Raw genomic sequence first — 17491 nt, forward strand, 5'->3', positions numbered from 1 at the left:
AGACATGGTAACAAAAGTAACTAATTTTTTTTGTATTTTTAATATAGAGTGCAGGACAGTAAATAAAGCAAACTAGATAAAGTAAATGCAAGTAACTATTTTTTTTGTGTGTTTTTAATATAGCAAACAAGACAGTAAATAAAGTAAAGCTAGCAACTAATTTTTTTTGTGTTTTGATATAATGCAGCAAACAAAGTAGTAAATAAAATAAAGCAAGACAAAAACAAAGTAAAGAGATTGAGAAGTGGAGACTCCCTTGCAGCCGTGTCTTGATCTCCCCGACAACGGCGCCGTAAAATATGCTTGATGGCGTGTATTTCACACGTTCGTTGGGCAACCCCAAGAGGAAGGTATGATGCGCACAGCAGCAAGTTTTCCCTCGGAAAGAAACCAAGGTTTATCGAACCAGGAGGAGCCAAGAAGCACGTTGAAGGTTGATGGCGGCGGGATGTAGTGCGGCGCAACACCAGGGATTCCGGCGCCAACGTGGAACCCGCACAACACAACCAAAGTACTTTGCCCCAACGAAACAAGTGAGGTTGTCAATCTCACCGGCTTGCTGTAACAAAGGATTAACCGAATTGTGTGGAAGATGATTGTTTGCAGAGAAAACAAGTAAAAACAAGTATTGCAACAGATTTGTATTTCAAGTATTAAAGAATTGACCGGGGTCCACAGCTCACTAGAGGTGTCTCTCCCATAAGATAAAAGCATGTTGGGTGAACAAATTACGATCGGGCAATTGACAAATAGAGAGGGCATAACAATGCACATACATGTCATGATAAGTATAGTGAGATTTAATTGGGCATTACGACAAAGTACATAGACCGCCATCCAACCGCATCTATGCCTAAAAAGTCCACCTTCAGAGTTATCGTCCGAACCCCTTCCAAGTATTAAGTTGCAAAGCAACGGACAATTGCATTAAGTATGGTGCGTAATGTAATCAACAACTACATCCTCGGACATAGCGCCAATGTTTTATCCCTAGTGGCAACAAGCACAACACAACCTTAGAACTTTCTCATCATCGTCCCGGTGTCAATGCGGGCATGAACCCACTATCGAGCATAAATACTCCCTCTTGGAGTTAAAAGCAAAAACTTGGCCGAGCCTCTACTAGTAACGGAGAGCATGCAAGATCATAAACAACACATATGTAATAACTTGATAATTAACATAACATGGTATTCTCTATCCATCGGATCCCGACAAACACAACATAGAGTATTACAAATAGATGATCTTGATCATGTTAGGCAGCTCACAAGATCCAACAATGAAGCACAATGAGGAGAAGACAACCATCTAGCTACTGCTATGGACCCATAGTCCAGGGGTGAACTACTCACTCATCACTCGGAGGCGACCATGGCGGTGTAGAGTCCTCCGGGAGATGAATCCCCTCTCCGGCAGGTGCCGGAGGAGATCTCCAGAATCCCCCGAGATGGGATCGGCGGCGTCTCGCAAGGTTTTCCGTATCGTGGTTTTTCCGCATCGTGGGTTTCGCGACGGAGGCTTTAAGTAGGCGGAAGGGCGCAGTCGAGGGCCGACGAGGGGCCCACACCACGGGCGGCGCGGGCCCCCCTTGGCCGCGCCGCCTTGTGGTTTGGCCACCTCGTGGCCCCACTTCGTATTCCCTTCGGTCTTCCGGAAGGTTTGTGGCGAAATAGGCCCCGGGTCTTCGTTTCGTCCAATTCCGAGAATATTTCGTTACTAGGATTTCGAAACCAAAAACAGCTAGAACAAAGAATCGGCACTTCGGCATCTTGTTAATAGGTTAGTTCCAGAAAATGCACGAATATGATATAAAGTGTGCATAAAACATGTAGGTATCATCAATAATATGGCATAGAACATAAGAAATTATCGATACGTCGGAGACGTATCAGGCTTCAGTCGCAAGGGCGCTTGGTCGCTAGGGCGCATGGTCCAGTCGCCCGCCGACTGGATCTGCCATAGGCTCTCTTCATCTGGCGAGTGAGCTTGGTGATGGGCCCCCTGGGGCGTATCCCTATCATCCCCCTCCAGACATCGTCTTCGTTTCGGTAAAATATTGACTTCGGCTTTTGTTTCGTCCAATTCCAAGAATATTTTCGGCACAACTTTTCTGAAATACAAAAACATCAGAAAACATGGAACTGACACTGTGGCATCTTGTTAATAGGTTAGTGCCGGAAATCATATAAAAGTGCAATGAAGTGTAAGCAAAACATATATGAATTGGTGTAAAACAAGCATGGAGCATCAAAATTTATAGATACTTTTCAGACGTATCACATGGTGACGCCAGAAGACGAGGAGGAGACTAAGAAGCCTCACAGGAATGGTGTGTGGAGTCCCTAAAGCTCATCTCCACCAACTACACGTCACCAAAACGTAAGCATAATGGTGTTGATGCAGGAACTTATGAGGAGACCATCGCTCACACTTCCACGACAAAGAAGGTGACGTTGAACGCTCGCATCAACGTCAAGCCAATGAAGGAGTGGACTTTAAACTCAATGATGAACCAACTCCACCAAGCAAGCCGCTCACGAGGACTAACAACACATTAGTATGCTGGAGAAGTATTAGAAGGATGAGCTCTTACATCGGGATATAGTGCGCCAGCACCAAGACCTGGAGAACAAGAAGGATATCAATGAGGTAGTAGAAGTAATTACTGATTCAATGAACTCCACGCGCTCTGAACTGCAGAAAGCTCTCCACCGCATATCTGCTTTGGAGGAGGCGAATAGGAAGCTTCGTGCAGCTGCCTCCAACGCAATCCCTCCACCTTGAAGCTGCAACGGTATCAAATAATCGTAAGGATTATTTGGTCCCACCTGGCTTGATTCCAAGATTGGGGAGATCTGTAACAAATTGTAATTCATCTTTCATTCCCATATTTACTTTTCCGCATGCATTTAGTTTTGAATTTCGATAAGGATTGCATTAGTGCTTGTTTAATTTCCCTTGGAGAGTGAAGGATTCTTATCCTATGAACTATGAGCAATTATTATATTTGAAGTATGACTGAATCATGATTATTGTATTAGATGTATGAACTAGGATGCGTATCATTTGTACTTGCATCATGGTAATGCTTTTAAGGTCTTTCACACCAAAAAGTCCTGATAGAATGTGAGAATAAAATTATCTATGAAACATATTATGATCATTGGTTAAATCATGTGAGAGAAAAAAATAGAAGGAGAAAATTATTGTGAAAGAAGTATCATGCTATCAAATTGTTTATGAAAAGAGAAGGAAATAAAATAAAAAGTGTTGCTCATAGTTCTCATATAAAAGTTAAGCTTCATGATCTTATGGTATGTGAAGAAAATAGTATTCATGATTACTATCAAACTTGAAAGGTGTGGAGACCTCTAAGTCATTTGAGTATGAGAATAGTATGGTGTGATTCATTCTTTAGTTCTATATCCTATATTGTAATCCTTGTTCTTAAAAATTCCTCATTTATTTTAACGACTCACGCTTCATGAACAAAGATGACTCTGCCCATTGAGCTTCTATCTTGCTCGGGGACGAGCAAGAGTCTGTCTTGGGGAAGTTGATGAGTGCATTTTTAGCATGTTTTACACTGTTATTTCACTAAGATATCTTTGAGTAGCAATAAGATTTTTGTACGCTACCACACCCTTTTATGCTTGTCTACGCAACATCTCAAAATAACAAGGCAATGATTAAATATCAATAAAAACTATCATTTTATGGTATTTTCGTGTGATAAAAATCATTTAATAACTTAATTATGCACCTGGGCGAAAGGGGGATGCGAGGAAAACTTCCAGTAAGTTTAGCGGGCATCGGTACGGGGGAGCCCGTCCGTACCGTCCGCTCATACGGCTTGTCAGGAGCACCATCTCGTCAAATATACTTTCATCTCGCACATACGGCAGAGAGATCGGAGACACACAACTTCGATAAACACATAAACACCGCCCGTGGACAGATCTAGAGGAGGAACTTTTGGAGAAGACATCATCCGGGATGCTACGCGGATCATCGGAGGACAATGCATCATCCCCTTCATCATCAACCGTTGCATCTCCATCACCATCACCAATCCCATTCTCCTTCAACCATAGTTGTAATTTTGATTGCTATTGTGAATTTGTATTCGAATTCATTCCATTATTTTCATCCCATCCATAAGAGTATGATGATGTTCTTGCTTGTTTCCATGTGTGAGTAGTCCCTTTTGTTCTTAGGGAGATGGAGAAACCCAAGCATGAATAAGATGTATCTAAGATGATATATGGTTTTAAGTATTAATATGTGTTAGTTATCTCTGTTGATATTATATGGTGTGCACCATGTAATATTTGCCTTATGGTCTCGAGAGGGAACTACCCTTTGAATTGTGGTAAAGTGAAAGAAGAGAAATGAAAATCGTCATTTTAACACATGGATGAGGAGGATAGAGGGGTACTCACCAAGCTCATATCGATAACCATGAGGTAAAAACCTTAATTGCGATAGTCGATGTGTGGTTTGCAGAAGGTTAGCCACAATGGTTATTTAGAGATGTGATAACCGATGGTTTTCGCGGCGCATCTTGTTATGGAGCTCTCTCCACACACAATATGATTAAAATCATATTTTATCTTGATTAACATGAATCCTAATGTTAGAGGTGGATCTAATAATTTCCGAGAACATTTTATCTTATTAAGTTTCAACCCATTTCTCAAAGCGCTTTTTACTTATTGCTTTGTCACATTCCTTGCAACCAATTAGAACCATCCTTTAAAACACCTTAATCTTGAGATTAGAGAACAATTTACAAGTAGCCTTTAATATCTAGTAGCAAAGGGCATCAAGACCTTAACTAGTAGCTCATCGTGGTTCGATACTCTTATTTCACACGACATCTTTTTTCACACTCTAAATGTTCCGTTTATTTTCTTTTAGTTCTTAGTCCCTTGTCAATTTTACATCACCGTCACGAGTATGTGTCAAAAAACAAAAAAAAACCCTCCGATTGGACGCTACACGATTTCCTCGTTGGTACGAGAAACACGGTGGCCTCTTTGATCTCTAAGAACCCAACCAATATATAAAAAAGATTGCAATGTCATGACATCTACATCCTAATGTATAGATACCTCACAAATAAGCTGTAGTCAGCGAAACTCCCTATGAAACAAGTGAAAAACAATTCGTAGTACGAACATCCAAAATTGCACACATATACGAAACAACTCAATTATAAATTGTAGTCCTCTGAATTTTCTATAAATCAAAGATGTTATATGGGTTAATTTCGAAAATCAAGTTCAGAAGGCTCAAGTTTTGTTTGAAAATTTCCGAGAATGGAAGTAGTGCCATACAGTTCTCCCCTAAAGATTGAGAAAAAATATCTGAGTCCTCCCGAAGTCTACAATTCGAAACCGAGCGGTTCCGGATCGGATCCACCACCTCCACCTCCACCTCGTCCAAAAGCCCAAAAGCGAGACCCACGCCTTCCGGAAGGGGCAAAACCGTCGGAACCCTAGATCCCTCGCGCCTCCTCGCCCCCAGCTCCAAAACCCTAGATCCCGCCATGCACCACCCGAGGGCCCGGTACCCACCCGGCTACGACTACGGCGGCGCCGGCGGAGGCGGCCGTGGAGGTAACGGCGGCGGTGGAGGTAACGGCGGTGGGGGTGGCGGCGGTGGGGGTGGCGGCGGAAACCAAAACTATTATGGTGGCCGAAACCCGCACCCGCAGCACCATGATTACCACCACCAGCAGCAGCAGCACGGGCAGAGGAATTCGTTCCCGCAGCAGCAGCAGTACCAGCAGAGGAATTCGCTCTCGCAGCAACAGCAACAGCAGCAACAGCATCAGCAGTGGCTGCGGCGGGACCAGGCCGCGGCCCAGGCATCAGGAGAGGCCGCGGCAAGGGCAGCGCCGCGGCTCGACGCCGTGGACACGAGGTACGGACCATTTTACTCGCAGCTTCGGCCAAGGTCCTTCTCTGGAAGCTGCTTATGGCCGGTTGGTAGGGTTTGTGCCGCGCGGATGTGATTCTTTTCTGGTGTGGCTGGGGCCCGGGGGGAGGATTAGCTGATTTCATGGTTAGGTTGTGTCCTTAAGACTAGGCAGTGCTCTGCGTTGTTGTATGGCCCGTAGAGGCTTAACTCTTACCGTGTGTAGGCTGTCAACGGAATAACTTGGGTGTAATATTGCACTACACTCCTGTGTTAAATTGAAATTGATTGCCCCCTGGTTGGACGCACTTTGTTTATGCAAATGCGCTGTGTTTTCATCTTAGTGCCCTACTGCTGGTGTTCTACTCTGCACCATAGGAATACTTCAGCTGCCACTTTGTCATGTCATTAGTTAGCATTTTTATAACAAGATTTGCATTCAAATGAATTAGTTGGCGCTTTTAATTTAACAAGATCTTCCTTTGGCCTTTCCAGCTCTCAAGATTGGAAGGCACAGTTGAATATTCCAGCTCCAGATACTCGTTTCAGGACAGAGGTGATTATTTGCTAATGACATCATAGAATTATGCCTGGGCAACATTCTGTGAGAGGTGCTGAATAGCACCAATCTGCAAACATTAGTGTACTGATACTATATTCTGCAACATGTTTGATGTTCTACGTAGGATGTTACTGCAACAAAAGGCAACGAGTTTGAAGATTATTTTTTGAAGCGCGAACTACTTATGGGAATATATGAGAAGGGATTTGAAAGGCCATCTCCTATTCAAGAAGAGAGCATTCCAATTGCTCTTACTGGAAGTGATATTCTTGCAAGAGCGAAAAACGGCACTGGCAAGACTGCTGCATTTTGCATTCCAGCACTTGAAAAAATTGACCCAGAGAAAAATGCCATACAAGGTGAATTGCCACTCCTAGTGTTTGATTTATAAGAATTAATCAAAGCAATACTTTTCCATTTTATGTATAGCAATACAATTGACAATTGGTCAAAAGTTTGTGTCATGTTCCTGGTCAATCTTATATTTCCATAGCGTATCCATGTTCTGCCACAAGATCATTTTGTTATTTCAAGCATTCATGCTGTTGCATCTTGTATGCCAAAATGCGTACTCACTTGCTTAAATCTGTACGATCTTCTAAATATTTGGTACTCCCTCCGTTCCAAAAAAAAAAAGCTTCTTAACTTTTGCTAGATATGGATCTATCTATAACTAAAATATGTCTATATACATCTGAACCTAGACAAAGTTGAGAAGCTTTTTGTGGAACAGAAGGGAGTATGTTGAATGTATTATTTTATAGAGATATATTGGTGGACCAAGTTCGCTAAAGGTATTAAATATTTAACTTGTTTTTTGTGGATAAGTAAACAATTTATGTTCCAGCATTCTCTGGTTGAAATATTTACTCAAATTTTAATGTAATGCAACGACATCCATTTACTTAGCTGATTAGCTAATCACTCTCCACCCACCTACTCAAATCCCTTGCCAAGGATAATGTTTGTGTAGTGCCAATTTGGCATTCACTTATTTAGTTAATTGTTATGTTATTGTGAACTAAAACTTTACACACTGTTTGTTGAACTTAACTCTATTTTCTTCATGAATTTTGTTCTTTAGTTGTTATATTGGTACCAACAAGGGAACTAGCCCTGCAGACTTCACAAGTTTGCAAAGAGCTTGGGAAGTACCTGAATATTGAAGTTATGGTGAGTACTGGAGGAACCAGCTTGAAGGATGACATTATGCGTTTGTACCAACCTGTTCATTTACTTGCTGGGACACCTGGACGGATACTGGACCTTACCAAGAAGGGGATTTGTATGCTGAACGAGTGTTCAATGCTCATTATGGACGAGGTATCATTTGAAAACCACAAAATTCAGATTCTGTTTTGTTGATCTATATGTACATCACAGATTTGAAGTGTGCTACTTTGTTAGGCTTATCTTTTGTTCATTTTATTCCTTCTCATTACTTAATTGATCTTAAGTTATGGTACTTTAGCCAGCAGCATCATATAATCTTACCCGTCTTGGAAAAAGACTGAATTCTTCCCATGTCTTCTTATTGTCCTGGCTCTATCCATGTCAGTGCCTTTTTTTAATTTTGCGCTCAATTCCTTAAGTAGTGTACATTTACTAATCCGCCGATTTAAAGATGTTGTAAAATCCTGTAGTTTTTGGAACATCTTTGGCCTTTGTATTTTTGTTATTTGCTTATTAGAGCAAGTCAAGTACTTCTCTTCTGAAGAATTATGACCTGTTGTAATGCAGGCAGACAAGCTGTTGGCTCCTGAGTTTCAGCCTTCCGTGGAACAACTTATTCGCTACCTTCCAGCTAGTCGGCAACTATTGCTGTTTTCTGCAACCTTTCCTGTAACTGTCAAGGATTTCAAGCAGAAATATCTGCCTAGGCCTTATGTTATTAATCTGATGGATGAACTAACACTGAAAGGAATTTCACAATACTATGCTTTTGTAGAAGAAAGGCAAAAAGTTCATTGTCTGAACACACTTTTCTCAAAGGTACATATTACAAAAACTTGTTACCTGTCGTTTCTTGTATATACTGACAGTCTGAGACATTCTACCTTTTTGTGTTCTCTTGGCAGCTTCAAATAAACCAGTCTATTATATTCTGCAACTCTGTTAATAGAGTTGAGCTACTGGCTAAGAAAATCACTGAGCTTGGCTATTCGTGCTTCTACATTCATGCTAAAATGTTGCAAGACCATCGAAACCGAGTGTTTCATGATTTTCGCAATGGTGCTTGCAGAAACCTTGTGTGCACAGGTTCTCCCCCACCTCCTGCCTTCATAGTATTTTCCACTATTTTAGCAAATACTCTTAATCGCCTGTTATCTTGTTTTACAGTTTTATATGCTTTCTTCATACTAGGTGCTTCAAATCGTTTACCGTCTTCTTTCACTTCATGAGCATATCTTTGTGCTGCTTTATTATTCTCTCCCAGCATTACCTTGTTGATAGTAAATTGTCATCAGCTGGCCTCCAAAGCACACCCTTTGTGAATTGAAGTTTTGGACACAGTAAAGTGAACTTGTAATTTGTTTTTTGCCAACTCATTTAGTCTTGAATCAAAATTTTAGTCTACTCTTGTAATCTTCTTTGCACTAAAACAGCAACAAAAACAAAGCCTTCTGCCTCAAGCAAGTTGGATAGGCTAGATAGAAACCCAATAGAAACATATGTAAACCAAAAAGTGAAAAAGAGGAAATAAAGTACAAACTAAGATTCCAGCACATGGATTGCTGATTTCCATGCAGTCCTATCAAGAGCTAATCTCTAGGTACATTTCAATCCTTCAAGTCTCAGTTTACCCCCACCTCCCAATTCTACTTTTGTTGCCCTCTGCCCCTCCTAATATTTTCCGTACCCTTTAGAATCCCACTATTAACTGGTGCTTCTGGAGGCCTCCGCTGGATATAAACCGCCTTAGTCGGCATTGTAGTCTTCTTTGCACTAGAGCCTGTAATTTGTTTTTTGTCCTTAACTTGTGTAGTCTCAATAAGCAATAATTTAGTCTACCCACATAGGCATGTAGTCTTGTTTGCGTTAAAAGTAATTCTACTTAAGTAAAATAACATTTCAATTCATTAATGTCTCATTACAGAGTATAATTTCTGTGTTTTACCTGGAATGTTGACTTGAGCTTGAAGATGGTGGGAGGGACAAAATGGGGTTGTACGAGGGTAGTTAAAAAAACCCGCTAAAGTTGTTCATGTTCAATTCATTAACGTCTACTTACAGAGTATATTATCTGTGTCTTATCTGGATTATTGACTTGAGCTTGAAGATGGTGGGATGGACAAAATGAGATTGTATGTATGTAGTTAAAAAAACTTTTAAGGTGTTCACATGTCCAAGGAGTACTTGAAAATAACTAATCTGACTGATGTGTATATTGATTTATACTATCTTAATTATTATAATCTTACATTTAGTTGTGCTGTACTGCTTCAGGCCTATGATTGGCATACACATTCTAATAATGCATCACTATTTCGCACATTATTACCATAAAGTGCTATGAAGATCATTTCACTTAAGAAATTATTTTGGCTGCAGATCTTTTTACCAGAGGAATTGACATCCAAGCTGTTAATGTTGTCATTAATTTTGACTTCCCCAAGACTGCTGAAACATATTTGCATAGGGTAAGTAGCTTATTTGCATTATGCATCCTCCATTCACTATTATGAGATGTTTTAGTTTTCTAGGCTCGTTTGTGTATGTTCACTCATTTCGGGCAGTATGTAGTCCGTACTGAAGTATGGACTCATCTTTTAATAGTGAATGGAGAGGGAGTACATGATTTCTGCACAGCAGTTTGATATTTTGGTTAACATATGGTTTCTGATGCTAATATTTTCAATGCAGCCTCTCTCCCTGATCTAGTAATTTTCCGTATATGCATGCATGGCTCATGTATACCTGTGTGTGCTTAACCTTGGTAGAGAATACTAACTCATTTGTCCAGATTTCCTTATTGCCTTGATTGCTATGGATATTGGGAGCCCACCACACCCCTCCCCACAAAATTCCTTTTGGCAACGTCAGAGTCGTTGTACTGATACTAAATCTGCTGAAAACATGTCTGACATTTATTATTGTGTCACTAGTGCTTTATTTGCTATGTCCAGTTCTTATTTATTATACAAACAAATAACCTCCAATAATATAAGACTATGAACAGCTTTGCCTCCCAGTACTTGTATATTTTATAGCTTGATTCAGTTCTAAAAGTTTCACCCTTTTCACATTTTTCTAGGTTGGACGTTCTGGGAGATTTGGGCACCTCGGTTTGGCAGTGAATTTAATCACTTATGAGGACCGCTTCAACATGTAAGGATATTTTTCTGAAGTGGTTTATTAGGATATCTTGATAAAAAAGGGAGTTCTTTTCTACCTAGTGTACCAAGATGTCTTAAGCTGTTTTGTTTTCTTCTTTGCAGGTATAGGATTGAGCAAGAACTTGGCACAGAAATAAAAACAATACCTCCACAGATTGACCTGGCAGAATATTGCCAATGATCAGTTTAACAGTATTAGAAGCACATCTTTTATGAAAACATCATTAGGCAAGTATACCAGATGTACATAGCACCTCATCAAGTAAGAACCATGCTTCAAATATCGCTCTTTTAGATTGCAGATTGTGCTGTTCTGGATAAGAAGGGATGCCCCCTTTTCATACACAGGGTTTATTTTCGTGCCTTGGTGATGCATCCAAGCTTCTACTTCTATCAGTGGAGAAGCGTTCTCTGCTGGCACGGGTGCTAATCATTTTAACTGTGGAGATGCACATTCGGCTGCTTGGAGATTGCGAAGTGGGGTCAACCCAAACATTATTTCTTGCTGCATGCATCTGCTCAAGATTGCCTATACATTTATTTTCTTGTTCAAATTCTGGTTGTGTTGGGATTCTGTTGCTTGAGTTTGTATCATCATATTGCGGCTCTTTTCTTGCTTTCCTTTACTTTCCTTTTCTGTTTGTACTAGGAGTATATCTTTTTAACTTGTTTCCCTTTTATCAGTTTCTTATGTTCTTGGTGTAGACGATAACCTGAGTATTTTCCTTGTATTCAGAATAACCTTGTTTATCTTGACATTGTCATAGTTGCATGTGTTTCTGTTTAGTCCATTATTCAGCTATGAGAGCTAGAAATTGATATAATTTTTCCATTCTACTTCCTCCACTTAGTACAATAAAATCACAACCAAATGTTCGAACCTGTGGCAACTTTGGCATTTTAAATCAGCGAAATGTCATGATGCTAAATCTGATATATCTTTGAAGGGTTTTAATCATTGTGGGGTTTTCGGTGCTATACCATTTAAAACGTACATTGGAGAATGGACTTTAAGACGGCCACGTGTATGCACTGAACGACATTATCAAAGACTAATATTGGTTATAGGTCAACCTTTTGAAAATAATGTTTATTTAGGAAATTCTTAAAGTAGTGCAACCCAGAAGATATTTTTTTTTTACATATGGTGATTTGAACATATGATTGTATGTAATGAAATTCAGATGATATAATTGTTTCTTGCAAGTTTTGTATGAATTCAAGCATTGGCTCAGAGAAAAATCCTATCTATTTTTTCAATTAATTATCACGTTGTTCTTAAAAAAATATATCACATAGTTTTGAAATTCCGTGTCAAGCACTTAGTTTTTGGTTCATGTAATATCATGTTGTTTCCATATTTCCACATTTAGAAAATCTTTACGGTGAAATCCACAGCATTTTTTGGAATCCTCCTGTCGGAAGAGGCCCTAATCGTTGTTAGCCTTCTCAGTCACCACACAGGAGGTCAGCGCCATCTTTGTTCTCGCCTCAGTTTAATGTTGCTTCCCAGGCATTTAAATTTTGCTCAAATTTAAACGAGTACGTTAATCCGCCTGTCCTGTCATGTGGTTGTGTTGCCTCCCCGTCCGCCCACTGTCATAGGGTGGTAGGTTCTCAAAATCACATGTTTCGATGAGAATGGAACACAGATTCCCCAAAGCATATACTACCTCAGTCCATAAATCTGGATGTATTTAGATGCTATTTAGTGTCTAGATACATCCAGATTTAGACATACACTACACTTGAATTTAATAGTAGTAAGTCGCATCTTTTAAAACATTTTCCCTCATTAGACAGAATACATGTCTATACGACTACGTGATTTTCAGTCCAAATTTATCACATATCTTCAGACAATTAAACAAAAAAACCCAGTTTTAAATGACAACATATGTCAAATTTTGTTCTTTTAGCCGCATTTTACATTGAACAAAGTCCACTTTTCCTCCTTGAACTCTTAGAAAGCACACTTTTGGCTCTAATTTTTTTTTTAGAACTTCACGTTTCATCCTTTTTTGTTGAGTTCAAGGTTTATTTTAAACTCGTGGCTGATACTTTTTTCGAGGTTGACGCGGGGGCCCATCGGTTGTTGTATTCCATCAAAAGAAGCCTAGCAGGCCCATGTTTTACAAACAGATTGGAGATATTATAATGGATAGAAGGGAGTAAAAAACAAAAAAAAAACATACCAGAAACAAGAGAACACAAAAGGAAGGGGAGGTTAGCACCCGAAGCCCACCAACCCCCCGGGACGACATCACCTCAAGGAACGACCACCACAACTTGGCAAGGCGAGCGAGATGTGACGACGAAGGACCTGCAAAACCGAGACAAAGCACCATCGAAGGGCGTAGGGTAGCCGAGAATGGGGCGGCTACACCGTTGGGCTGACCCCGAGGTCAAAGGGAGATGCAGAATCGAGTCCCACCACAAGGCACAGACAAAATTAAAGTCGTAACCAATACACCACCTTGAATACCTCAAGTCGACATGCAGGGAGGATCTCCGATGAGAACCTCAACACCGAAGGCAAGTAACCTTAGGATCAGGTAGTGGAATATGTGGAGAGCGGAGGAGAGCACACAAAGAATCTTCACCGACACGGTAGAAGGGCGTCGGATAAGCGAGACCGTTTGACGACACCGGTGTGCCGTCAGTGAAGCCAAAGGGCGTTGTGCTGCCGAGACCAAGCATAGTCGAAGAGCGTCGGATAACCGAGACTGGGGAGACATACATCGATGTGTCGCCCCGTGGTCGAATGGCAACGCAAGCCGAGGCCACCCCGGGTTATCTAGGAAGCACTGCCTGGGCCACCCTAACCACAACCTCGTCCGCAAGGAAACAATCCAAGGGCCGGCGAGAATACCCGAGGCGATGCCACTCGGCACATGTAAGGCTCCAAGGTGATGCCTCCAGAGAGGATCAGCGGCGCGAAGACGATGCTGAGAGGTTCGGGTCTGAGATTTCTCCGGGAGCGCTCACAAGAGCAACACAGGTGTGCAACCCAGGCAGTATCGGAACGATCCGTCCTGACCACATCCGCAGCACCAAGGACGAGAAGCATAGGGCCCTTCCCATGGCAGAAGGGCAGCGGCCCGGCCTACTGCCGTGCGAGATCTGAGGAGCCAGCCGCCAACCATCGGCCATGGGCGCGAGGAACAATGACCGCTGACGCCAATGCGACCAGCCACCCCGGGAAAGAGCGCTGCACGGGAGTGGAGCAAGCGTGGCAAATCCGCAAAAACTTGTCTGGCTCAAGTGGGGCAAGGATCAAAAGTGAATGGTTTTGAGAGTTGAAGGTTTATTTTAAACCGAAGAGAAGTTGTGAGAATAAAAGTGAACTCTTACGACTACAATTTAAGGACCAGAAGTGAACTTCCTTGTTTTAAATTTAGTCCCAAAATTCGTGGCATACATGTTGCGAGTCAATTTCTCAGAATTCGTCGCTGAATTTTTCATAACTTTGTGAGTTGCTTTCCAAGCTTTACTGTGGTGGGCCACGCGGCCCCGACGCAGCTCGCGGAAAGGTGCCGCGGCCGCCGTTCAAACCCGACCAAAAGGACCCCTTACACTATCGTCACCGGCTGACAAATGTGCCCCACAAACCAGCCAGTCCCACACGTCATCGTTCCTACTGCGGCCACAAGGATGCGAGCACTTCCGCACTCTGCTTCTTCCCCATCTCTCTCTGCCCGTGTGCCAAGCTTAACTGCACGCACTCGCTGACACGGGCAGGCAGGGGCAGGTCCGTCAGGAAGGTGCCGCACCGCCGCGACCCGGGTCTCGCCGTCTCCGGCTGCGCACTCCCAGATCTCGACTCGTCAGTCCTCACTCCGTCTCTGTCCCGTGCGGAATCCAGTGACTGTGGCCACCGTCGTCCGCGCCTGATTCGGGTCGGGATGGGCAGCAGCACCAGCACCTTCGTCATCAGGTGGATCAACTTCTTCACCATGGTCAGTCAGCCCCCTTCCTCGCTACCCTTTTCCTACCTGCTCCGCTCCGGTGCTTCTCGCTCCCCGATGGGCGGCCGAGCCGCTTCCAACTGCCGCTGCTGCCGAATGTCCCGAGCGGCTTGCTGCACATTGTTTTCTCGGATGCTTAGCTTTTTCCGGAATTGGGTTCCAAATTATTTTGGCGCTGCACATTTCGAGTATAAATCAGTTGAACTGCTTGGTTGGTTTCTGAATTTCAGCCGACAATCGTAGCATTTCGCTTCCCCTTGTGTTTGCCTCATGTTTGTTCCCATCTGGTGTGTCTCTGTCCATTTTTTTTTAGTTGTATTGCATCCTTATCCTGTCATCTCGCAATGATCCATCCTTGCCAATTGTTAACAACTTTCTTTTGGAATTATTAATCTCTAACTTAATGTTAAGGATAGTGCTCCACACAGTTTAATGCCGGGCCCTCTAGAAAGAATGGCTTCCTTTTTCCTGCTCGGCGCGCATTATGATGCTCTTCAATTGCTCTTTGTTGAACAGATGCTGGCGATACTGGTGGTGGGTTTTGGGTTCTGGATGAGCACCCACAACGACGAGTGCAGACGGTCCCTCACCATCCCTGTCATGGCTCTCGGAGGAGTAATTTTTCTCATGTACGCCTATCCCCCAATTGTATTCCCACTGCGTCAGTGGATAATAGTGCTTCCACATTATTAACCTGGTTTAGTGCCCATGCTGCAGGTCGCTTGCAGGATTTGTTGGTGCTTGGAAGAACATTTCGTGCTTGCTCTGGACAGTATCCTTATCGTGACATTTGATGCATAAACTTGCAGCCACGTCAGTGCTACCGATGTTGGTTGCTGTCTTGGTACTTTTGGAGTTACTTGTTGCCTTGACATGTGGGTATCTAGTATCTAACAATGCTGTTCGTGGTCCTGGTGGCAATCATGGTGTTCACTGTGCTTGCGTAAGTTGCTCTGATTCATTCGCGAGCAAAACTTTTAGTTGGTGCCAATCATGGTGTACTGTTTATTTGTAATTTTGCTAGAGTGTGCGTTGATTAGTTGATGGGATTTAATTATAGAGCTTTATTATCATTTGACTTAATAAATCAGTAGCTCACTTTAGTGGGTGCATTTTTTCTTAACTCATCTTGCTTTCTAATGTTGCAGGTTTATCATTACAAATACTGGATCTGGACATGCTGTTCCTGGGGCCAGGTATCTGACTATATGTTAATAGAATGATTGAAATGCCAAATGACAAGTTGAAGAAATGTATCACTTATCATATGAAAAGTTGAAAACTTGCACTATGTGGCCAATTTTGTTCACTTAGTTCCTGCTTGTCACTACATGAACTGTGAACCAAAATTGCTTTCTGCAAAGAACAAATTAGGGTTCTCATTTGCCATTTCTCATGTTCTATACAGATATAAAGAATATCGCCTTCAGGATTATAGCTCTTGGTTCATCAAACAGGTATGTCGGGAAGTTTGTTTCCTTCCATTTTTTTCCAAGTATGCGATTTATTCATATTTATCTATGCTGGTAACGGTATAACTCGAACTTTTTTATTTTAAAGCTCAACGACACTGAAAAATGGACCCATCTTAGAAGTTGCCTTGTGAAATCGGATGATTGCAGTAGCCTGTCAAAAAGATACAAGGTCTCTCCTTTTCTGCGAACCCTATTTTACCTGATGTGGTGTCTCAACCATTCCTATTGCGGTGATTTAGTTATACCATTCGACTTAATGCAGAATCTTTTTTACTTGATGCAGACTCTAAAACAATACAAGCTTGCTGATCTGACTCCCATTGAATCTGGCTGTTGCCGCCCACCGGCTGAGTATGCCCCTTGTTCCTTTCCACATGGTATTCTGGACCTGTAATTGCTTGTCATCAGAGTGTGACATGGTTGCTGTATTTTTCTAAACATTGCCAGGTGTGGATATCCAGCTTTGAATGCTTCCAACTTTGATCTGAGCTTCCATCCGGTGAGCACAAACGTCGACTGCAAACTGTACAAAAATGACAAGTCCCTAAGGTGCTATGACTGCAATTCTTGCAAGTAAGATGTTCATCTCCTATTTCACCTTCGAAATGCCAAACCTTTTTACAGTCTCAGTGCTCATTTGAAGTTTTTTTTGCTTCTAGAGCTGGCGTAGCACAATATATGAAAACAGAGTGGCGGGTGGTTGCCATCTTCAACGTGATATTGTTTGTTATTCTGGTAAGCCCAATTTTCCCTCAAATGCGATTTAGTGTATGCTCTTTCTCAACACAATAAATTGCCCCACCTTATCTGTTATCATGACTTTCTGATAGTTGTATGCGTTTTGCTTTTTCGCTAGTCATTGGTGTACTTTGTTGGGTGCTGCGCACGTCGGCATGCTGGAGGTAGCGATTCTAAACTTCCTGGAAGATGACAGCCTTCCTTTGAAGTGGATCCTCTCTGTGTCAAGCAAGAGTTAGATTTGATGTCCCTTGTGATAACATTGTTCATTCAAGTTTAATTAATGAAATGCAATGCCGAGGCTTTTATTATGTGTTGCTTGGTGTGCTCTGTACTTGAATGAGAAAAAGTGGCGAGCCCCTTCTGAAATACTGCAACCTTGGCAGTCTCACAACAATTTTGGCTCTGTGTGCCTCTGTCTCTGTTTATGTTCCCACGCTGAACACCAGCAATATGCACGTCTAGATCTGTTAATTCAAAGGCTCC

At 42.1% G+C, this 17491-nt stretch overlaps 2 protein-coding genes across 4 annotated transcripts; both read left to right on the forward strand.

Moving 5' to 3' along the window:
• The first annotated feature begins 5456 nt into the window (after nt 1-5456).
• LOC124708742 (DEAD-box ATP-dependent RNA helicase 12) lies at nt 5457-11577 on the forward strand. 3 transcript variants are annotated; one of them, XR_007005306.1, is made up of 10 exons: nt 5457-5931; nt 6421-6481; nt 6612-6846; nt 7572-7810; nt 8228-8479; nt 8566-8746; nt 10040-10128; nt 10743-10816; nt 10927-11086; nt 11173-11577. XR_007005306.1 is itself a non-coding variant. In XM_047240412.1 (10 exons), exons 1-9 carry the CDS (start codon nt 5555-5557, stop codon nt 11003-11005), a joined length of 1587 nt encoding a protein of 528 aa, XP_047096368.1. In that variant the 5' UTR covers nt 5457-5554; the 3' UTR covers nt 11006-11052; nt 11120-11577. The 3 variants fall into 3 exon arrangements, 2 of the variants coding, with proteins under 2 accessions (XP_047096368.1, XP_047096369.1); XM_047240412.1 differs by having other exon boundaries at nt 10927-11052; nt 11120-11577; XM_047240413.1 differs by having other exon boundaries at nt 10927-11052; nt 11127-11577.
• A 3014-nt stretch (nt 11578-14591) lies between these two features.
• On the forward strand, nt 14592-17386 carry LOC124648886 (tetraspanin-10-like). Its single transcript, XM_047188573.1, has 11 exons — nt 14592-14783; nt 15309-15421; nt 15510-15564; nt 15680-15735; nt 15941-15988; nt 16201-16249; nt 16353-16436; nt 16551-16618; nt 16715-16840; nt 16927-17002; nt 17124-17386. Exons 1-11 carry the CDS (start codon nt 14730-14732, stop codon nt 17196-17198), a joined length of 804 nt encoding a protein of 267 aa, XP_047044529.1. The 5' UTR covers nt 14592-14729; the 3' UTR covers nt 17199-17386.
• Nucleotides 17387-17491: the final 105 nt, after the last annotated feature.

The sequence above is a fragment of the Lolium rigidum genome, chromosome 4 (genome assembly GCF_022539505.1).
Source record: "Lolium rigidum isolate FL_2022 chromosome 4, APGP_CSIRO_Lrig_0.1, whole genome shotgun sequence".
Taxonomy (NCBI): Eukaryota; Viridiplantae; Streptophyta; class Magnoliopsida; order Poales; family Poaceae; genus Lolium; species Lolium rigidum.